This window comes from Stylophora pistillata, chromosome 2 (assembly GCF_964205215.1).
Source record: "Stylophora pistillata chromosome 2, jaStyPist1.2, whole genome shotgun sequence".
Lineage (NCBI taxonomy): Eukaryota > Metazoa > Cnidaria > Anthozoa > Scleractinia > Pocilloporidae > Stylophora > Stylophora pistillata.
In genome coordinates, this window is record NC_142520.1 from 14,524,176 (window position 1) to 14,547,814 (window position 23,639).

The window sequence follows — 23,639 nt, forward strand, 5'->3', positions numbered from 1 at the left end:
TAGCACTGAACTCTTCCCGCCAACATTGGTCAGGCCTCCCCTCATGGAACAACTTAGTGAATTTCCACTTACATTTTCAAAATTTTCAAAATTAACCGGGTCCTATTCATCATGGTACCATTGGAAATATCATCCAAAAGTGTTATGAATTGCACTAATGATTTTGTAACATGGCAACCAGTTTAGGCCCCGACTGTGAAAAAGGTGCCTATCTGATAAAGAAAAGGATATCTAAAGAACCACAGGTCCCATTCGCCTATAAATTATATCAAAAGAAACTACAATGATAACTCTATGTTGTAAACCTCAAAAAGCAGACTGTAGATGTATTTTTCAGAAAGCCAACAATTTATTTCTGAAAAGAACGCTATTTTGGCCCTTCTCACTACCAAAAAATTGAAATGAGATTGATGCATTTTCACAAAGATGCTTTTTTTTTTGGTTCACAACACAGCACAAATAAAAGAGAAAAGTCACTTGAACTTGAACTTGAACTTGAACTTTATTTTTATTTAGACACGGTAAATCTATCAGATAAAATAATAATATTATTACAATCTATTATTACAATTACAATCTACTTTAATCTATGTAAACATGATCTAAAAAATTTAAAAGTGAAATAGAAAAAATAAGAAATTTTGCTTTACATAGATGCCGTGTGCGTTTTGTCGATTCAGGCGAAGAAATTGCGACAACCATTTCGAAAAGATTGAAGTGATTTTGCTTGCCGCAATTCAGGGGACAAGCTATCCCAGATAACCGCACCGTTATAGCTAAAGCTATTTTTCAGGAAATTGGTGCGGGGCAATGGAACAGCTAGTTTGTTTTCAGAGTTCCTTAGATTATAAGGAGGATCATATTTAGTGAAAAGAGAACCAAGATAGTTGGGCGCAAGACCATGTATAGATTTATACACCATGGTGGCCACTTGTATTTGTCGCTGAGTATCTAACCGTCTCCAGTTAAGTCGCCCAAAAAGAGGATCAGCGCTTGTGTCATAACTGAAGAAGGTCAGAATACGGGCAGCCCGGTTTTGCAACTTTTGGAGCTTATTCGAAAGACCCTTGTTACAATGCCCCCAGACCTCGCTGCAGTAATTAAAGTACGGTTGAACTAAGACATTGAAAACGGACTCAAGCGTGGTTCGATTAACAAAAGGCCTACAACGTTTAATTGCTCCAATGCCCGATGCGATTTTCTTGGCTATTTTTTCAATGTACATATTCCATGAAAGGTTTTCGTCTATATGCACACCCAGAGATTTAACTGAGCTAACTTTTTTAACTATGTCACCACCTATGATTAGTTTAGGGGAAGTATCGTAGGTACCTATCCTTTGCCGCGATCCAATTAACATGAATTCAGTTTTGGATGAATTTAGAGTCAATTTGTTTGCAGTGAGCCATGTGTTAACATTGGATAGGTCGTGATTCATAACATCATTGATCATTACTATGTTGTTACTGGCAAAGGTCAGGTGAGTATCGTCGGCATACATACGTGCAACTGAATTAGACAGGCAATTAGGAAGATCATTTATGTATAGAACAAAAATTTCAATTCAATTGCACAAAAAGAAGCAAAGATATCCTTTTTGACATGTTAGCTATTTAAGGACCCGAGCACCCAAACCTGTTTCGATAAGTGTTCATTTCCGTCTCGAAACAATTGACCAAAACGATTCTCAGTCAACAACAACAACAAAATTCTCAACTTGCAGAAATATCGTTTGACGGATAAAAAAAAGCTTTCTCGATCTGTTAAAAAAAATTCTGGATCATCGAAAATATTTCTCGAAAGACGAAATTATTTCTCCGCCAGCAAAACATTTCTCGACCACTTTTGTCCAGTATGGCTGTCCATAACCCTTGGTAGGGTTTCCATCTTTCTCCGAACTGTTAGAACTACTTCGTCTCCATTTGAAGACATACATACATTGAGGTCCTAATATTTGTTTTATGTTTGTTTTTGTTTTCGTTTTTCTCAGAAAACCAGTCTGCCCAGGCTACCAAAAAAAAAAAGGGAATCAGTGTGCCAAGGAAGAAGAGACGCTGCATGATCTGACCATACACCATATACCTTCGTGTATCGTCGGGAATGCTTCGCCTTCCGACCGTGCCTCATTCGGAACGGTTCGCTGATCGACATTATCAGAGTTTCAGCGCATGCAGTCGTCACACAAATCGTCAACCAACATGATCGGGACGCGATGCGAGTCGCGTCGATTAAGAACTGATTGATATATTGTGCTGTTTTTAGTGAACTTAACTGCTAAAGGTTAATTAATCTTAAGACTGTGAAGAGAAAACTGCAGAATGTCTCCTTTAATGAATAGCGAAGTAGCCATGTGCATTGCTACTTGGCAGAAATTATGCCAGTTTGCACAAATTATGCCAAAAAACTATGCTAGCATAATCTATAAAGGCCTACGTGCCGCACCCTAAAAATTGGGGCAGTGAAAAAAGTCCTAAAAGTTGGGGCAGTGAAAAAAATTATTTCAAGGGCTGTGTAAAATCGCTCTTACAAAATATGCAGTTCTGTTTCACACAATCACATATCCTTTCATCAGGGCCGCACTTGGTAAAGTAATTCATTCAGAACATTTTTGGGACTATAGTTTTCCTTTCCCCTCACCCTGCCATGTTTCAAACCGTTCCCATTATTTTTTATGCCACTCTGAAATTAATCAAAAGGTTTCGAAACATTTCCATCGCTCCCCGTTGTTTCAGTCTCGTAACTGAGGTCAGATACATTGTGCACGAAAATTAAAACTGGAGCAATGGTCTCTGGACTGTCACCACTAAAAAAAATCATAACGCTATTATATTTTTTACTTTACGTTTGGAACCCTGAGTATGGTTCAGCTGCGCCAAAAGTTACGCCGGCATGATTGATCTCACCCTATTACCCATCTATCGCGCGGCTTCCTGCAACATAGATTCAGCAGTTTTATATCTAGCTGTACTGATTATTTTGGTTTTGATTAATGACGCCACATAGTAAAGACAAAAATTACTGATCATATTTAACTAGGAGAAATTAGAATATGCTCCAGTCTTCAAGCGTTGAACGTTCCAGACTCGACCACTCCTCCCTCCTTAAAAACAACAACCTTGTCGCAGTGTCGGATGGTGTTCAGACGGTGAGCTACAGTTATTACTGTAGAGTCCTTCAGCTTCTCTCGCACCACTCTCCAGATTGTCTCTTCTGTGCCTGGATCCACGTGTGCTGTGGGTTCATCCAAGATGATGATCTTGTTCTGCTGCAACAGAACACGAGCCAAACAAATCAACTGCCGTTCTCCTACGCTGACATTTGCTCCATTTTCCAACAACTCGTACTCCAATTGTCCCTCAAGACTTTGCACGAAATCTTTCAGCTGCACATCCTCTAAAACTCGCCATAGATCCGCATCTTGGAAGCGCTGCACAATATCCAGGTTTTTCCTCAACGAACCACTGAAAAGCACCGGAGTTTGACCAAGGGAGGATATACATCGTCGAGCTACTTGGAGATTAATATCCTTTATCCTAATTCCATCCACCAGGATCTCTCCATCAGGGTCTGGCATGCGCAGTAAAGCCGACACAAAAGACGATTTTCCGGCGCCCGTGCGTCCCACAACACCAATCTTTGAGCCTCCTTTGATGTTAAGATTGATACTTTTCAGTGCTGGAGGACCGCCCGGATAATATGTTAACGACACATCGTGAAATATGATATTTCCTTCACGTGGCCAATATTCCGGGGGAAGTCTGTCCACTTTGTATCCAGGTTCTGAGTCAAGTTTGGTGTAGGCCATAACTCGTTCAACTGATGTCATCAAATTCTCGACAGCTGATGATTTCCTGACAGCGTATTGTGTCATAGCGACTGTTTGAATGACGTAAGCAAGTGCAAGTCCAGCGGAAGCTATTAAAAAAATATGAAACTAAATATTAAAAAAAAAACAAATTATAAATGATCGATTACCGCATTTCTTAGGTTATAAAGAATAACTATCGATTGTGGATCTCGACTCCACCACCATACTGAAGATGTCATTGAAATAATGAGGTCTAATGACACGTAGCCACGTTTTTCAGTAGTTCGTTAATTCGTTGATGTCGGTGCGCTCTGGTGCGTTGTAAGGAATCAGTCTATTTATCACTTGAAAGGAGGGTGGGGGAGATTTTGATGGGGGACGAAGGGGAGATCAGTTTTCGTATAAAGTGGGGTTGGGCTATAGAAACTAGATGCCACTAAGGGGGCAGATCAGATCACTACTCCCAACCCCCTGCAATGACCTATGACCGGAACCTTAGCAGCAGAGCTATGCACGACTCAACACGACACAAGTTGTCGCGGGAGCATGTTGCAGCGACACACTTCTCGTGTTATATGCCCAATATTTTGGAAATTCTTCATTAAATTCAGACTGATTTGATTTTGCCCGTATGAGGGAGGTGTCATATGGTTTGAGCGAAACAAGCCGGCTAGAGGTTTGCGATAGATCGTCACTAGAATAAAGTGCAAGATCACGCGCAGATCACTCGTTGGTTCGCGTTGCTAAAAGCCTCAAACTTATTCGTGGACGAAGAGATGCGTGCCTTGAAACGTCAATGATAAAAGCGTGCTTTCATAGTAACTGATTAGGAATTCACTTACCAGCATCTTGAGATATCAAAACTGCCACCAAAATCACTAAACCGACTAACAGAGAAATGATCGCATCTAGACGGACACCAAACCATCTGCCACTCGCCCTTACCATGATAAAAGACTGGTTATGAGTGTCTTGGTGTCTGTCCAAAGGGAAATAATATGCACTTATTGACTAATTGGCCAAAATCGGTCAATAGGCAATCAATCACATGACCACTAAAAGTTAAAAGATTTCGAAAATTTTACTTCCACCTATATAGAAAGGGAGGCGTATTTAGTCCGGTGGTCAGTGCACTGGACTCTGGGTCGGACGACCCGGGTTCGAGTCCTGACCGGAGCATGGCGTTGTGTCCTTGAGCAAGACGCTTCACTCACATTGCTTCGTCTTCTCGGATAAGACGTAAAGCCGTAGGTCCCGTCTCCTGCAGGGTTAGGGGTGGGAGACGTTATTTTCCCACGCACGAGATTACTGTTTGGTGGATGTCCTCCCCTGGAGTGGGATGGGATAGGTGGAAAGGTAAGATCGATACGTGACTGAAGCGGCTGCCACAGGCGCCTAATAAAATGCAGACGTCCGATCTCAACATTAACAACTCGCAATTCTGCATTAATTGCTGCAAGTAGTTGTTCTGAAAGCGATTTATTTTATTTATTTAAGAATACTTGTCGTTTAGTTTTGCAGGTCAGAACAAGAAATTCACGATGCATCGTAAAGAAAGGCGTATTTTATTGATATCTCATTTTTTTCGAACTGGCTGAAATCAAGAATATAGCTCTCATTATGGTTTTTTTATGGGATTGATTGGGCGTACAGGGCCTTGCGGATCATTTAAAAAAAATTAAAAAAAATAATTAAATATAATAATTCTGATAATAATTCTTAATAAATAATAATAATAATAATAATAATAATAATAATAATTGTAATAATAATAATAATTCTTCTTAATAATTCTGATTAAACAAAATAACGTATGTATATGAGCACGATCCTTCGCAGTGAAGCACTATTTGAGCAATAGTGAAAATCAGACCTGAAAAAAATTTCAGGCCTGTACGGGATTCGAACCACTGACCTCTGCGATACTAGTGCAGCGCTCTTACCAATTGAGCTAACAAGCCAACTGGGAGCAGGCCATCAAATTAATTCGACATAAACCCGTATATGATAAATCAAACAACAACAAACATATGAAACATATGTGTGAACTGCGGTTATGAGACGTATATGAGCACGATCCTTCGCAGTGAAGCACTATTTGAGCAATAGTGAAAATCAGACCTGAAAAAAATTTCAGGCCTGTACGGGATTCGAACCACTGACCTCTGCGATACTAGTGCAGCGCTCTTACCAATTGAGCTAACAAGCCAACTGGGAGCAGGCCATCAAATTAATTCGACATAAACCCGTATATGATAAATCAAACAACAACAAACATATGAAACATATGTGTGAACTGCGGTTATGAGACGTATATGAGCATATATCATATACGGGTTTATCTCCAATTAATTTGATGGCCTGCTCCCAGTTGGCTTGTTAGCTCAATTGGTAAGAGCGCTGCACTAGTATCGCAGAGGTCAGTGGTTCGAATCCCGTACAGGCCTGAAATTTTTTTCAGGTCTGATTTTCACTATTGCTCAAATAGTGCTTCACTGCGAAGGATCGTGCTCATATACGTCTCATAACCGCAGTTCACACATATGTTTCATATGTTTGTTGTTGTTTAAAATAACGTATATCATCTAAAGTTCAAACGTTTAGTTCGCTCAGCACTTTGTGCATTGGGGAGGGGGGAGAGGGATTACATACATACATACATACATACATACATACATACATACATACATACATACATAAAATCCCCTGATGAGTGGGCAACCACGAACCAGGTCTGTAGGGATGTATATGTAGTTGTTTTTTTCCGACTACCACACATTATACCCGCTCTACTATTTGTATCGAGCACTGTTTCACGGACACCAAGTTCAATCCCTCTACATACATTCATACATACATACATTTTATTGTATTTTGGGATAAAGGTACAGTAACATGCCCACGGATAGCTAAGCTAATCTAGGCGGGTGATGTTTACAGGAAATAGATACAACTAAATACAGCTAAAAGTAACAAGAGAACTAAAAAGCTAGAATTGACAACAGTGATTAGAGACTACTGATAAACTAATGATATTACTAATAATAAATGACAACAGTCTTGACGGGAGATTGCTGATGCATTAAACGATATAATTGAATACATATCAACTGATCAATCAAGAGGAAGATAAATTCAACTTAAATTTTTAGACGATTTCTGGAAGATCAAAGTAACAATCTTCTGAAGCTAGGATCTCAAAAAGTGATTGTTTTATTTTCCTCTTGAAGACATTTCTTTGAAAGTTTCCTAAAAGATACAGGCATTTCATTCCAAAAAGAGAGAAGAAGAGAGAGAATTTTCTATCAATATTAATTCAAGACGCCAACCGCGACCATTAAACACGTTCTATCCTCTAAGCTCACTTAATATGATGCACGAACTTACCTGTCAAACTTCTCGATGAAGTCCCTCTGTCTGCCTCTTGTTCGAATCGTGTCCAGTCCTTCAAGGGTCTCTGATATGTGAGAGAACACTGGACTCCGGCACATCGACTCCAATCTTTTCAGTTCCCTGGAACTTTTTAAGTAAAATCTCGTGAAGTAAAGAATCATAGCCGTCACTGGAATGGTGACAAACACAATCCAAGGATTCGTAACAGAAGGCACGATAACAGATGAGAGCAACAGCAGCACCAGCTGAACTGTAAATACAATCTCTAGAGGTAATAGTTCGTCCATGCAGCCCGCATCTTTAGAGAATCGATTCAAGATTCTACCCACGGGATTTGAGTCGAAGAATAGAACCGGTGCTTGTAAAAGAGCAACAACCATTTTGTCATGAAGACGCTCGGAGCATCTTAGACAAACCAAATATAAAATGTAGGACCTTACAATGCCCAATATGAAAGAGGCAGCGACCAAACAGCCGTAGATAATTAGATTCGTCTTGTCTTTCTGTTCTGAGGGAAGTTTCCTGGTCAAAAACGACAGCCATACGTCAGGGGCAACCATCGAAGCTAAAAATGGGAAAAATAGACAGTGAGTAACTGAAACACTTATGACAGCTTATACAAATCTCATTAATAATTGAATCCAGACCTTTCACATTTCAGTAACAGTTACACTGCAGGATCTGGGTACCAGATTAATTAAGCACTTACGCCTGCCTATATACCTCATTTCCAAGAACTTTTCACAACAGTTGGGGACCTGGGAAGTGGAAGAGGGGCGGAGGATTTTCAGGCCGATCAGAAGATTTTCAGGGGGAACAGAGTATGAAGAAGACACTTTAGTTATAGATAATTGATTGCTCATTAACTGCCAATAAGAGAGAGGTAAGGATCATAAAAGTGTTACAAAGCATCATGGGAGGACCAGGTTGATTTTATCGTGATACGACCGAAATCCTCCAGGCACCCCTCCCCCCCTCCCCTAGCAAAATAAATTAATTGTTCCCAGTCACTGCAATAAAAGATGAGGACTCACCTTGGGTTATAATACACAGAAACGCAACTCCAATGATCAACAAGGAATGAATGCCACTTCTGAAGTAGTCCCAGTAAAGCTTGCTTGACACCGTTCCGATTGCCCGATCTTCAACAGATATTTCCAGACCACTGCTATCAGTAACATGTGGCATCAGACCGCTGAGCTTCTCTTCGTTCTCCCTAGCGATGTTGTCGGACATATTCTTTGTCAGAGCATTCTTGTACAATGGGTCGATGTCGATAGTGGTATTTAAAATGCCATTATCTTGAAGCTCTACGAAGGTCCCCTTCCCCAGTACGCGCCCTTTATGCAGCATTATCACTTGTTCGGCATCTTTCATGTGTTGTTCTTGATGAGAAGTTAACAGTCGGGTCTTTTTACCAAGCACATCCTTGATACACTTTTCAAAGATATGCTGACCCACTTTGAAGTCCACAGCACTGAGAGGATCGTCCAACAAGTAAAGGTCTGCATCCACATACGCGGCACGTGCTAAATTTAATCTCGTACGCTGACCACCACTAAGAATGGCACCGCGCTCGCCAACAGCAGTTTGGTCACCGTTCGGAAACTGCTGAAAGTCTTGCGTGAGGGCGCAAGCCTGGACTACCCTGGTGTATCTTGATTCATCATACGACTCCCCAAATAAAATATTTTCTCTTAAGGTTCCAGAGAACACCCACGCTACTTGCGGCGCGTACACAAAAGTTCCCTGACGACTTATTGTTCCTCTGATGTCTAACGTCTCGCCAGCGATCGCTGAGAGAAGAGTTGATTTTCCACTGCCTACTGGCCCGGTGACAACTGTCAAGGTTCCTGATGCAGCAATGAATTCCACATCTTGAAGAATAAATTCATTCTTTCTCTTCATTTCCTTAGACGTTAAATTAGACACATATAAAGTTCCTGGCTCAGATGTGCTCACCCTCTGATCATTATTGGGTTTTCCATCTGATTTTTCCGACTTGACGGACTTTTTCTCTAGCGCTATAGCTTCGTGTTCTAGACACTGGTCCTCTGAGATCGATGACAAATCTTCTAAAATAAGAAAATCTTCTATTCTGCCGAGTGATACATATGCTTCATGTGATTCCACCGCACCATACCCAATAAAATGGCAAAAATTAATTCGTAACAGGTTCATGTACATTAGGAGCATAAAAGCATTGACAGGAGTGAGCTGATGACCAGTCAGTAGGAGGGAAATAACGGAGAGCAGGATTGGTATTGAAGTATACTCCAAGGCAGCCAAACCTGAGAGAATAGCACTTTTCCTTCGGATGATGCTGATTTCTTGTCTGAAAGAATAAAATAACATTGTTGCCATCATTTACTGAAAAAGTGAAATAACTGAAGAACTGCGCCCTCTCTGTTTGGTCAAATACTTATTAGTTATCCACTTTTTTGTTTCCAGACTTCCAATATCGGTACAGAGTTAAGAAATTGACCGTTCGACATTTAGGAGAAATTATTTTAGAAGAAGCTGGAGTCGCTCTCGGCTATCACCTCGCGTGACTCTTTCGCTTCTTGAGTGCTTATAGCGGTCTCCCGCGTGCATCCAGAACTCGATAGTGTACGCTATGGTGTTTACCATTTGTGAATTGGTCGAAGGGCTTCTGTGAGAAATCCCATTACGTGATAAACTCAAACTAAAAATAGCGCGTCTGAGTAAACACCGTGACATAAACAAAGGCAGTTGAACGCTCCAAGTAATGGGCTCCCAGTTCAACTAAAAATTTGTCCTTGGACAGTATCTAGATCGCATCGTTCACTCACTGGTTACGATGCGCAGCTATTAAGTAAAAAATATCCCCCTACATTCGTGTATGTTTTATCTTTCCTCTGAAATCATCCTCCCACGCTCGCGCTTTGATAGCGCGTATCCCAGAAACCACTTGGTTCGTCAAGGAAATTCGACGATCAGTTTCTGCTGCTGAGCGCAGACGCAGTGTAGCATAGACAAAGGACATCTCAGCATAATAGAGTACAAGAAGACAGAGAAATAACTCTCCCATAAGAGCCTGCCAGCCAATGAGATACGCGAGCAGAAACGTTGCAACCACGATTTGAAGTGAGGCAGTAATAAAAGAATTAATAGGTGCTGTCTCCATTCGCTGGACATCATTTGATATTAGATCAATAACTCGTCCTGCCGAAAACTTTGACAATGTACCCTTGCTGAGCAATAAGATCTGAGAATGAAACAAAATAAATAACAAACTCAAAGAGGCTTCCATCATTTTAATATCTAAGGTCCAGTCAGTTAATTATCGTTTGGTAGGTTAGGGGTTAATTAAGAGGAATTTGGGAGAAACATAGGGAATTAACGGCCAATGAATGGGTGGGCAGCATTAGAATATTACAGAGCTTTAAGGGGATTGGATTAATGTTGCCAAGGAAAGAACTTGAAGAATGCACTCAGATAACTTACTTAGACACTCGTTTGAAAAAACTTCTTTCACTAGTAACAAATGTAATGTTAGGTTTAGAAGAATATTGCCTCGCAAGGCGAAGAAATAAGCAGAGAGAATTGAGTAGGATTGCACTCTCACCTAAACCCTACAATGACTCGTTCCCAGTCCGAGGAAACCACTTGATGGGAACAAAACGAACATTCTTTTCCTCCTACCTATCGCCCATTTCTTCCCCAATTGTACCCCGTGCACATTTTAAAGACGGTTAAGGATGAGTCATACTTGTACCCACCTTTCTGTAGACGAGACCTTTTATTGCATTACTTAATCTGATGCCCATTATTTCACACGCGTAAGCGTGATGTTGCATGCCAATGCTCAAGATCAATGTGGTCATAGACATGGCTGCCGCTAACATACAACCGTGAACTAGAAGGTTCGTGTACGTTCCCGGCGACGTTAACAAGAATATCAGATATCCAATGAGCAGTGGTGTGACGAGGGAGCCAGTTGCGTAGAGGAGGCCTGGGAGAAAAACATAGGCAACCTCCCTCAGGGAAAGCATCTTCAAAACACTTTTCCACAACTTCGGCCTTTTCTCCTTTCTCTTGGAATTAGCTTTTTCTTCTTTCCATTTCCTCTCGAGACGATCGGTGACCAACTGTGAGGTGTCCTCATTGGAGAGTGGCACAAAATCGCTTTCCTCCAAGGCTCGTTGACTGCCTGTCTTCATGACATCATTCATCCATTGCAATAACAGGACAGAGACAAAACCAACTTTCTCAGCAGAGTCATTGGTCGAGGTGATCTTTCTGTAGCCATTCGGCGCCATGATTCTAAACCTCCATTGGTATAACGATAAAATACGATCAATAAAAGAGACCCATTCGTTATCTATCGTTTAGTGGGGGTAGGGTGTTGAAAAGTTTGGATTTTGACCCCCCCCCCCCTCGTGTGGCTCTATAATATTCTTAACCACCCCTCCCCCTCCCCCTTCCCTCATTAGCGGTAATTGACACTCGATTTTCTTTATAGTTTCCTTGTATACTCTGTTAACGAAGATAGATCCCCTCTCCGTCCACCATAAAAACCATGTAATCCTTCCCCCCCCCCCCCAAATCCTCCGGTCCTTCCCCCTGCCGGGCGACTAATAATGATTCCCAATAGTCCTATGATTTAATTACAATTTTAATATCATAGGTGAAAAATTACTCCTAGCTTAATTTTGGCGCGAGATTTCAGCGTTAATTTTTAATTTTACATGTGAAATTACAAAATTGCCGTGGTAACATCTCTTGTATCTCGATCAGAGCCAAGATGGCGTCGAGATTTAAGACGGTGACCCTTGAAGAAGTTACGAAATTAAAAGAAGCGGCCGAAAATTTAAATACGCGAAAGAGCACAATTAACTGGGTGCGAGTTTTTGAGAAGTGGTGTGACGAAAATAGCTTTGAGAAAAACCTGGAGATGATTCCTCCCGAGCAGTTGGATAAAGTACTCGAGCGATTTTACGCCTCCGTGTGTAAACAAGACGGTACCGATTACGAACCTGGCTTTCATTTAGATAACTTTTCTTAGACTATAAAGTAAATTTTCAGTGATAATTTCCCTTCAAAACAAACAGTCAAAATTTTAATGGCCTCATGCAAAATTTTAGTTTTAGCGCATTTCAACGGGCGCTGTTTTCAATTCATTCATCATTTCATGATGAATTAGGGCCAATCATTTGAGAAAGATTTGACAGTTGCCTTAATTTAGAAACATTAACAGGCACGAAGAATTCGAAAGGTATTTTTTGTGAAGAAACTAAAAAAATTACGAACATTAACAATAATAGATGCTTTAAACGAAAATTATATTCTTCTTCATGTTCTCGGTTTTCGATAGAATAAACGAGTAAAAACAGTTACGGTTGTGAACGTAAATTGTCACCCACGATATTAAAAGGTAATCAAATGGTTTTCTCGTGAAATTAGGAAAACGCGCGTGACCTGAGCCTGCGTAAAAGCGATTTTGTTTTAAGATGCACGGAATCGAGGCACTTGGGCCAAAGGCTTTGCAAATTCTCAAAAGTATCAATGTTTATTTCGAAACAACTCGCATTTTACGCTATCTTTTTTACTTTTATCAACTATCTGAAACATTCAAAAGGCAAAGATAGCAATGGCTAGACATTGTAATGCATTCGGATGCAACAATCGGAGCGATAAACCACATTGCAAGCATCTTTCGGGACATTCACTGCCTCTGAACAACAAGAAACTTCTGGTGACTTGGCTAGTCAAGATTAAACGGGAAAACACGCCCGTGTGTAAAAATTCCTTTTAATGCAGTGAAAATTTTGAAAAGGAATGGCTTTTCCAAGTCATATGCTGGCCGGAAAGTCATCATCAATCGTGCGTCTTTCCTTCGGAGCCTTCCTTTTGGTTTCTGTCCGGAGAAACTGAATATTGTCGGAACTGATTCTTACTTAAGACTTACTTTCTCATATAGACCCATTTCAGATGTGACGTCATGACACGTGATCTCACGAACTGGAGGACAACTTCAAGTTTGTTTACAAATGGCAGCGCGAGGCACTACAAAGCGAGGGTTTTTACCCGGGTATTTCGAGGGCTTGCAGTTGAAAGACGCTAAGGAAAGGTATTTAGAGAAGTTGAAAGATATTGACGCAGAAGATCCTTACAAAATTCCGCGAAACGAGTGGATAGATGATGTAGATTCTTGGCCGAACGTGACATACATACACGTTGGAATGTATCTCCTGTTTAAGAAAAGTCCTTACACTGAAGATCAACTAATGAACTACAAGAGCTTGGATTGCTTTCAAAATTTTGCGAACGGATGGGTGCGGGAAATTTTAAGCAAGAAATTTGGCGAGAATCGTCTCTTAATTGCGAAGGTAAGATACAAGAACTGCAAATTTGATCGTGGCATGTGCATGTGATCATGGCAACTACCATGACTTAAATGTTATCGCAGTTGCCTTTCCAAGCAAGTTTACTTATGCCTTCAATGTTTCATCTTTAGGTTAATCATTCTCAGAGGATGTCGGAAAAGCCCCTTACCCCCTGGGTGGTTTGCGAAAAGCCAGGGAAAGTGGTTTCTGCCCACTGTGACTGCATGGCTGGCCTGGGTGAGAGCTGCTCTCATGTTGCTTCACTGTTGTGGGCTATTGAAGCTGGATGCAAACAAAGGGATTCTCTGACAGTCACAGAAAAGAAAGCCAATTGGGTTCTTCCATCAGCCGTGAAATCTGTGCCTTATTCCAGAGTAAAAGATATCAAATTTTCTAAAACTCCTTCCAGTGCTGCTTCAGTCATCAAAGAATCATCTGTTGGAGCCCCTTCAGAGGCTGAACTGACTGAATTTTTTAATAACATCAATAAGTGCCCTTCTAAGCCAGCTATTTTGTCCCTAATTCCTGACCATGCAGGTTTCTATGTTTCAAAGTCTCTAACTCCTGATCTACCTGATGTGCTGTCCAATTTGTATGATGAAAGCCTAGCTAATGCAGACTACCCAACTTTACTGGAAAAGGCCGACGAAATAGTTGAAGAAATTCAAGTAACTAAGAAACAACAGGCATTGGTGGAGGAAAGGACTCGAGATCAGGCAGACTCGAGACTTTGGTTTAGAATGAGGACTGGGCGCATAACAGCATCCAAGTTTAAGAATGCCTGTCACACAGATCCCTCTTGCCCGTCACATTCCCTGATCATGAGCATATGCCACCCAGAAATGGCACGGTTCAACACGGAGGCCACTAAGTGGGGCTGCCAGCATGAAAAAGTAGCCAAGGAAACCTATGCAAGTTTTCAAAAAGGGAAACACAAGAACTTCGGTATGTCATATTCAGGCCTCTTTGTGAGCATGGACCACCCCTACCTTGGAGCATCACCAGATGGGTTAGTGTGCTGTGATTGCTGTGGAGCTGGTGCATGTGAAATTAAGGTATTAATTTGTGCTTGGGTGAAGTTTTTATATGGCGGTGATATGTTAGATTTTGTAGTAAAGATACCAGATGACTTTTTCAATAATGTAAGATGGTTTATTAATGTTAGTCTGCAACAGATATGGCCAGGTCAGCTCATGTTTGCAAATAGCATGTTTCATTGACCTTTCTAATTAACAAATATAACATGTTCAATTTCTCAGCCAGTGACTTAGGAAAGACATTCCTAATCCTTGAATTCTTTTGGTCATTTTGATTTGAAATTCCAAGGCTGAATTTTGGATCATTTTAAATAAAGTGAAGACATTACACTTCCATGAGCTTTGATTTTTTTTGTTAGTGTCCGTTTTGTCACAAGAATGATGACATCTCCACGTCTGCCCAGGACAAGAATTTTTGCTTGGAGGTGACAACAACAGGAGTACATCGACTCAAGCGAAATGACCAATATCATTACCAGGTACACCAGAGGTTAAAATCTTAATAATGTTACATTTTCATTAATTTTGGGAAATTGTACCTGTGTTATATAATGGAACCCTTTCAAGAGCAGTTTTACAAACATTTCAGCTACAGACAAAAACCTTGGCAAGTGTTCTTGTCTGAGTTTCTAGAATATGAGATGGTATGTGAGATATTAGGCTGCTACAATAACAATATTGATGCTAAATTGTAAATAGCAGTAAGGTTTTGATCCTTTGTATTTTTTTTTTCAACAGGTCCAGTTGCAGCTGATGTGCACAGATTTGAAATATATTGATTTTGTTGTTTGGACTAAAAAGGGTCTTTTTAATTGAGAGAATTTTTCCAGACAAATTGTTTTGGGAGGAGAAGGTTCCTAAAGCAAAAGAGTTTTTAGTGCGAGCAATTTTACCTGAGGTTATTGGCCGATGGTACTCGAGACCAGTCACATCTTCGGCAGATGGGTCTGCTACAGTGGAAGGGGGGAATGTTAATGAATTTTGTTATTGTAGGGGTGAGGAACATAGGCAAATGGTTGGATGTGATGATGGAAGGTGCAGCTATCAGTGGTTTCACTTGGAGTGTCTAAAATTAAACACGTTTCCAAAATCAAATACATGGTACTGTCCAGATTGCCAAAAGCGACGAAAAGGGAAATCTATGCGAAGCGAGTAGGCAGTTACAGCATGGGTGGAATCTCAAGTTAACAATACTACAATATTCGAGTAATTTTTTTTTTAAACAGATAAAACCAACCCATGAACTTCTACATTTTTCTATCATGAGATTCAAATACACCTTTTTGTGAACTAGTTAAAAATGGTTGTGTGGAAATTTAAGATAAGGCTAATATTAAAGTGTTTAATCAAATGGAACTACTGAGTCACACATATTCACTAGGGCACAACAACTTGTTACGATCTTATCTAGGGTAGTTACATCCCCATTGCGTACAGCGACAAAATCAATTGGCTGAGTAGCACTCAGAATGCTATATTTCTTTCGAATATTTCCAATGACCCTCTCCACATGAATGCGAACATTTGCTATCCTGCGGGTTTGCTCCACCTCAATTCCACTGAGTTGCTTTTTCCCTTATGTAAAAGCGGGAATCTTGATTGTAGAACAAAATAATCCCACTGACTCTTGGATATCAAACCCCCTGTCAGCAAGAATGACATCCCCTGGGTTAGATGATCTAAAAGCCCACTATTTTCTGTAAGGTGCTTGTCACTAACCCTCCCACCCCACCCTTCTGAAATAAAACTTACAGTACCTTGAGGAGTAATACCTATAAGATACTTCACAGTATTATGGTGTTTATATGATGAAAAGGTCTGGGCCCTTGCAAGAGGATTCAAAGGGCGGTCCAGAAATATTTCAAAACAGTCAATGATAACGATACAGTTTGGGCAGTGCTTGTGGAAGTCCATTGGTAGGGTTTTATGAAGAGCATCCCTGTCAGGCCAGATTATCAAAGGTTTAAGCCTATGGTTAAGTACATCAACAACATGCAGAAATGTGAGAGACACAGTGGCCTCACTAATGCCCCCAAACCTGTACCCCAAGTCCCTCCCTATCAAATTTAACCTCATGCGAATTAATCCAAGTAAAACTTTTTGAAAGGGGCTTAAAATCCCCCTTGATGATTTCAGGTCTGGACTAGAATTCTTAAGAAAATTAAACAAACATAACAAAAGTGACCAATTTGGGAGCCCGGTGTAAAATAAAACCTTGTCATTGTCTTCTTTAAAAGAGTCCTCATTGAGGGAGTTCATTCTCAACTTTTCTTTGAGTGTAGCATTTTCCTTCTCTAAACCTGATATATAAGCACAAGTAATTTCCGTTTGGCACTCTTTCACTGTGGGTTCTTCAATAATGGGTGCATCTTCATCTCCATCTTCAATGCCATCTGATGGTTGGTGACAGGACAGTTCTAGCAGAGCACTAGCACATTCACTCCTCCTTCGCTTTTCAATCCTTCCTTGAGATCTTTCATATCTTTCATTGCTAGTCACTGAAACACCACGGAAATCATAACCAAGATTCTGATTTGGTGCCCAGTCCGGGTTTTCCTTATGATAAATTGACGACGGTTTTCCTATGTAGATGGGACTGAGATCAAACAACTGCCATTCGGAACATATACAAACGAAGACAACGCTTAACGCCTTCAATCGTGGGCATAAAACTGAAGTGTGTGGAATCGAGAGCTGAGCAAATAAAGTTCAAAATCACCAGAAGCGATCATTATGCCTCGTGATTTGTGGCATAAAGTACATTTATACAAACCTGAAATAAAATGGTCCCCGCAAACTCTGTGAAATACACTGGCATCAGCCCCTAGATCTTCTCTTCGGATCCTGGAGAGCCAAGTCGCTCTACGTTCGATGCTTAAAGCTCGCTTTTTAGCGTTCGATCTGGTCACAATTGCAGGTATGCGAAAATAACTTTTGTCCTTTTCTCTGTTAGAACGGTTTGAGCAACCAAATACCACACAAAAGTTCACCATGACAGGAACAATCCAACAATAAATTCACTCCAGCCTCAAGCATGTGCTATTTGATTACAACTGTTTGTCCTCCAGTTCGCGAGGTCACATGTCATGACGTCATATCTGAAAAGGGTCTATTCGCCGTAAAACCACACCAAGAACAACTAATTTGCATACAAGTGCTTTCTTCCTCCGTTTTGAGCACATCATAAGTCGCGTGGGTTTAAAGGTAGGAGTTTCGCAGCCTAGTACCTCGGAGGGATGTCGATTGACTTTGCCTTGCCCAAGTCTAATGGCTTGAAAGAGAAACGCCATTGACAAATTGGCATACAAAGATCTGTTTACGATCGCTTTTCCATCGATCGGAACACATCTCAGCTCGAGGTTTTTTTTACTGATTACTCCGCCGGCTTTTAACCGATTGTCGTGAAATTTGAAATACGGGAGTTTCTCCTAAAGCGCTTGGAGAAGTACGAAAGCCCGACTGCTTAAATCGCCCCCGATCGCAGAACTAAGCCGTACTAATCTGCCGCCATGTTTTTGTCCGCCATATTGATGAAGTCAACCTGGTTTTTCATTGATTACTCACCCCGCTTTTAACCGATTGGCGTGAAATTTGAATTGCCTCCGTTTCTCATCAAGCCCTAGGAGTAGTACGAGACCTGGAGTCGTCTACTTAAAATTGCAATAGACTTCGCTTGGTGGCCGTTTTCTGATTTTCTGCGCCATTCTCACGACGTCATAAATCATGTGATTTTTGACTTATGACCTTCAGATTTCGCCAGCGCTGACAACTGTCGATGCACTCTGTTTTCTTAACGATATGTAGTCCAAGAGTTAAACCCCTATGAAAAATTGCCATCCAAACATGTCTTTACAGGCGTTTTTCCATGTTTCAGAACCTCACTTGCATACGTGTTTTTGTATTCGTTTTTCAACGATTTCTCCGCTCGCTTTCAACCGATTTGCGTGAAATTTGAAAAGCCACCGTTTCTCATCAAGCCCTAGGAGCAGTACGAAACTTGGAGTCCTCTCCTTAAAATCGCGATAGACTTCTCTTGGTGGCCAAGTCCCGTCTGAATTTTCCTGATTTTCTACGCCATTTTGACGACGTCAGCAACAAACTCAAACTTTGTTTCTCTAAGACTTATCTTCAAAGGTTTCCTAGAGTCAAAGGAAACTAATGGGGAAAAACTCGTATTTAAAAAGAAAAATTAAAGCTATGATGGCGAAGTGAGGTTTAGGACGTAGTCTGGACCGAAAGACGGCGTAAAAATGGTGAAAATCAATCGTCGGAAAATTTCAGTTCTCAACTCGGTTCCCAACTCGGTTCCTAACTCTGTTCCCAAGTCGGTTCCTAACTCGAAAGATCATGTAGGTTTCCTCACTTTGTATATTTTGTAACTTTATTCAAATTACCAGCTAAACTTCAAATATGATCGTTCTTGTAAGTACACGTTTGATTAATTTTTATATATTACTAGTAGGAACCGTTCTAGATACTACGATCATTCATCTTAGTAAACTTGCTACGATGGCCATGACCCATATATGGCCTCAAGGTTTTAACGTACTTTACATCGTTTCAAAATATTTTATACTGCAGTTATACAATCCTGGCTCAGACTAGCGAGATAAACACAAACCAGATTCAACACAACATCGATATCATAAACATAATTGTAAATCATGTCATTAAAATTGCTGTGTTTGACTGCCTTTCCTGCAGTATAATAATAGTACTATAATATCTTTTCTTTTCAAGCTGCATGCATCACAGCTATCAGTAAATGGCCTTTTCATTTAATTGGAGATTTAACATATTGGACTAAACTTACAACTAGTGTTTCAGTCACAGGCAAAAAAGAATATCACATGCGCATATAGAACTCAATATTTTAACAATATTGAAGTGTAGAGCCATATATACACTCTTTAGACAGATTTTGCCTTTGTAATTTTTTTATATTGAGATTCTTTCCGGCACAATATAATATTTTCATTATGAATCAAATATTCAAATTTAAACCATGTTTTATTGGCACATTGAAACACACTTTTCTGAGTATGTAGTTAAAACTCACAATAAGATCCACAAATGAAATAATCCCGCAAATGTGCAATTATGGAATTCAGTTGTAGAATAATTGGACACGGTTTTTCAACTGAGAAATAAATGGTCATTTTTGTGAGCATTTTGTATTCTTGTGTTATATGCTTTTCTGCCTGTGATGGGAGCAAATACTTAAAGCGCTTATAACCCCGAATTTCAAACAGCTTTTGTTCAACTCTGGAATGGTTTGTACCAGGTAGCAAGTGTATGGTATGGAATTTTGCAATTTCTTTGCATACTTCTGGCATACAAGCACAAGTTTTGCGAATATCATTACATTGTATTTTGTTCTTATGCAGCGCATATAAAAATTGTGTATTTGCCCTTGGAGGTGAAAAGGAAATTCAATTCTATATGTGGAAAATGCTGGTGATATCCTTAAGGTAAAACAAATCTTTTTCAATTTGAGGGTTATAAGCTCTTTCACTTCGACACATGCAACAGTGACGTTTCCAGGATCTTTCAGTATGCCAACTACATATGAGTTTCTTTGCTGGTTTTTGGAACGAACGTGCTCACGCGTTGAAGTATTGGTCGGCATTGTCACTCATATAAAAATTTGTCTTGAGGTCACCGCATCTTTCTCTGATGGCAGAAAAGAGAGCTGACAACACTGCCTCATTCTCTCTGTTGGAAATTAGCTATGCTATTGGGATTCCTTTATCGAAATCATCGGCAACCATTACAGTAATCAGCTGGAAGTCGTAACTATTGATGCCATGAGTAGCGTCTACACAAACCAGTTTGTGCGCAAAGTCCTTAAACATTTCTTTTTGAAATTTCGTTTGGATGCCCAAAAAGAAGTCGTTGTCCTCTACGCCTGGTAGTGGCGATGTATTCCCTTGGCTTTCAAAGCACAAAACGGAATCAAACCCGGCTGCCTGCATCTCACTAACCCAGAGAAGAACACTTTTAGTGTCGTCACTGTATTTTTGGATTAGGTTTAGATTGAATCGAGTTTTAATGTTATGAAGATCTTTCCTAGATGTGAGATGATCCCGTTTAACTGGACCTACACAAGAATCGCGTTTATATGGAGTCCAAGATGTTAGTCAAACTGACTCCTTGAGCCAGTTTAGCAGCGATCTCAGATCTCAATTCAGAAGACATGTGATTAAAACAGAGTTCTCGTTCGTGGCCACGGTGCCTTAAGCAATATTCCGCTTCTACTTCCCCAGTGACGAGATTTGTTCGAGTGGTGACAAATGCGCTGCATTAACCATGTATTTTTGAGCTTCCGTGTGCTTTAATGCATCTTTTTCCCCCTCCTCTACTAGTGAAGTAACCAGACCTGTTGTAGTAAAACCAGGACACAATGTTATCTTTGGTTTTTCTATGACCTCTGTGCTTTACAAACCAGCATTTGGTCATTGTTTGCTGAAGCTCTTTCCAGGCCATAAGTTCTTTCCAGTTTGAGATTTCCATTTCGATGAGCAAATCGTGGCGGTGGGCTTCTTTAAGGTGTTCGATCAATAGCACAATGGTCTTAAATGGTTCCCTACAAAATTCAAAGTAAATCATTCATCCAAATACTCATTTAAATCAAATTTTAGAAATATCTATTCAAATAAAGTTTCTCAAGAATTTCCACATTGCATATCTCAGTATGTCAGTATTTAACCGCCGCCTGGTTAGCTCAATTGGGAGAGCGCCGGACTGCTGTGCGGGAGGTCGAGAGGTCAACACCGGCCGGACCAACACTCAGGGTCTTAAAATTAACTGAGAAGAATATGCTTCCTTTCTTTAACATCAAGAAATGGTTAGATATTCTAGTCTTCTCGGATAGGGACGAATAAATGGAAGTCCCGTCTCCTGCAGGGTTGGAGTAGGAGACGTTAATTTCCCACGCACGAGATTACTGTGTCATGGATGTCCTCCCTGGGGTGGGTTGGGTGGGTAGATTGACCCTGAAAAGCCCCCATGGGGAGTGGTCAACTAACGTATGTATGTATGTATGTCTTGTTACTTACTTGCATTCGACGCATGATTAACTGTTTTTTTGGTGTTGCTTTCTTTACTGGCTGCTGATCTTTGTGCTTTCTTTTCTTGTGCTTGTATAAAAATGCAGCTCCTTCCGCTCAAATTCAATCCGCAATAAGGAAAAACACACTGTTTCTCTTTGGGATCTGCTCGGACCTTTGCACACCATGGTGGTGACGTTGGTGGTGACGTTGGTGGTGACGTTGGCGGATCTGGAGAGGGCTTTACATCGGCTGGGACTTTTCTGCCTTTAAAAGCACACACAACCCACAATTCCTGTATTCGCTCCGACGAAGGGCTAACGCTCGAAACGTCAGCTTTCATAATCGTAACGGTGGCCAATTTACCATTTCAACTTTTTTGATATATTCAAATTATTTCGTTACCCCCACCGAAGCAGCCGCAAACAGTTTCTTTAGAAACTATCAGCCTTTATTTCTTCGACAAACCCTACCATTGGAACGCGCCTTAAAAAACATCCATACTGGCTTGGTGCTTGTACGCAGATTCTTTTAGTCGTACGGCCTCCAATCATCAAATCGAACACAGGCCGGTCTAAAGCAGATAAGGACGCGATGATTAACGAGATGACCCCGCATACGTCAGGACATGTCTGAACGAGGTAATTGCTACACTGTGCGGAGCACACCTGACTTCTGCCATAGGAACACGCGCTAATTGGATATCTTGATTGTGGAAGGATGTTGCTGCAGGTAAACATCGAGCATAGCTGTTTACTAGGTTTAAAAGTCCCTGAGGTGGTGACCATCCTGAACTATCGCAGTACAAAACAGTTTTTTGTTTTAAATCAGCGTGCACGACTATCCAGTGGTTCCCCCCCCGTCGCCAATTCCCAATATAAGTGGTATCGTATGATGCACGATCCTTCGCAGTAGATAGCGCTATTTATGTAATAGCGAAAATCAGACCTTAAAAAAAAAAAGCGCTATCTACTGCGAAGGATCGTGCATCATACGTATTTAATACCGCAGTTCAAAATATATGAACTTCATATATTCATTGTATCTGATAAGTGGTATCATCGGCATTTTTTCCTACATTCATGCCAGAAAGAAATGACAGACAGACAGACAGAGAAAAAGAAAAGCTTTCACTTTATGAACGTTAACGTTCCTGGCCTGCCTTGCCATCTCCTTGTTAATGTCCATCACTGTCTATTGGGGCAAATATAAATCACGTCACTCTTGAGGCTGTTGAGATGATTGACAATCATACGTGATCTGTGGACAGCCAACCAGCAGTTCTACATGCAGAAACGCGAGCAAGTTCACCAGGGGTCATACCTTTGAATCAAAAGATCAAATTCCTAGTTTCTGGGACTGATTTCGAAAAAAAATTACGTACAGGGAGAATAGACTTCTCATAGCCGTTTTGATTGTCAATTGAGGTCAATCGAGGATTAATGATGGTCTTGTAATGGAAAATGCTGGTACGACCGTTCTGGGAGACATATTTTATGCTTAGAAAAATATCCATTTTATGCTGAACCCGTTTAAACGTTAGGTCACATTATTCTCTCTAAAATTCTCTATCATTTTTTCAAAAACCTTGCCAAAGAAAAAGCTAAGAAAACCAAAAGTCATGATGGCGTGACAAAACTTTGCCGCGATACACAATTTGGTGTCAGGTGTATTGAATTATTTAGAGAACCATTGCTTTTCACTGTGATACAACAGAGGAGCGTTCTTTTGTCTTATTTGAGTAGACATTCTGATCAATGTTCTCTCGAGACAAATAATAACTTTATTTTCCCACCAATTTACAAATTTTTAAAACGCGTTCCAAACCTAGTTACCAGGTTTTCTCGTCCCTTAAAAATGTATTAGGCGCGAAACGCCTTCTGGCAAATTTAGTGTTAATACTGTTGATGAAGTCTTATCTAATAACATACAGAAAGCGATCGTCGACTTAAACAAGTGGGCTAAGGATAACTTCATGACTATTCATCCTGAAAAAACTGAA

At 40.5% G+C, this 23,639-nt stretch overlaps 3 protein-coding genes and 1 pseudogene across 3 annotated transcripts; 1 reads left to right on the forward strand and 3 right to left on the reverse strand.

Annotated features, from left to right (window-relative positions):
- Positions 1-489: 489 nt before the first annotated feature.
- On the reverse strand, positions 490-11,508 carry LOC111335153 (ATP-binding cassette sub-family C member 4). Its single transcript, XM_088747511.1, has 6 exons — positions 10,945-11,508; positions 10,057-10,430; positions 8,236-9,536; positions 7,196-7,766; positions 4,651-4,787; positions 490-3,915 (listed from the first exon to the last, which is right to left on the reverse strand). The coding sequence occupies exons 1-6, from the start codon at positions 11,482-11,484 to the stop codon at positions 3,062-3,064; spliced, it is 3,777 nt and encodes a 1,258-aa protein (XP_088603637.1). The 5' UTR covers positions 11,485-11,508; the 3' UTR covers positions 490-3,061.
- Positions 11,509-13,145: 1,637 nt separating this feature from the next.
- LOC148737269 (uncharacterized) lies at positions 13,146-15,944 on the forward strand. The gene is made up of 4 exons (XM_088747531.1): positions 13,146-13,554; positions 13,683-14,606; positions 14,948-15,067; positions 15,327-15,944. The coding sequence occupies exons 1-4, from the start codon at positions 13,216-13,218 to the stop codon at positions 15,402-15,404; spliced, it is 1,461 nt and encodes a 486-aa protein (XP_088603657.1). The 5' UTR covers positions 13,146-13,215; the 3' UTR covers positions 15,405-15,944.
- On the reverse strand, positions 15,917-17,703 carry LOC148737270 (uncharacterized; annotated as a pseudogene).
- Positions 17,704-19,020: 1,317 nt separating this feature from the next.
- On the reverse strand, positions 19,021-22,489 carry LOC148737271 (uncharacterized). Its single transcript, XM_088747574.1, has 2 exons — positions 21,647-22,489; positions 19,021-21,174 (listed from the first exon to the last, which is right to left on the reverse strand). Exons 1-2 carry the CDS (start codon positions 21,978-21,980, stop codon positions 21,146-21,148), a joined length of 363 nt encoding a protein of 120 aa, XP_088603700.1. The 5' UTR covers positions 21,981-22,489; the 3' UTR covers positions 19,021-21,145.
- Positions 22,490-23,639: the final 1,150 nt, after the last annotated feature.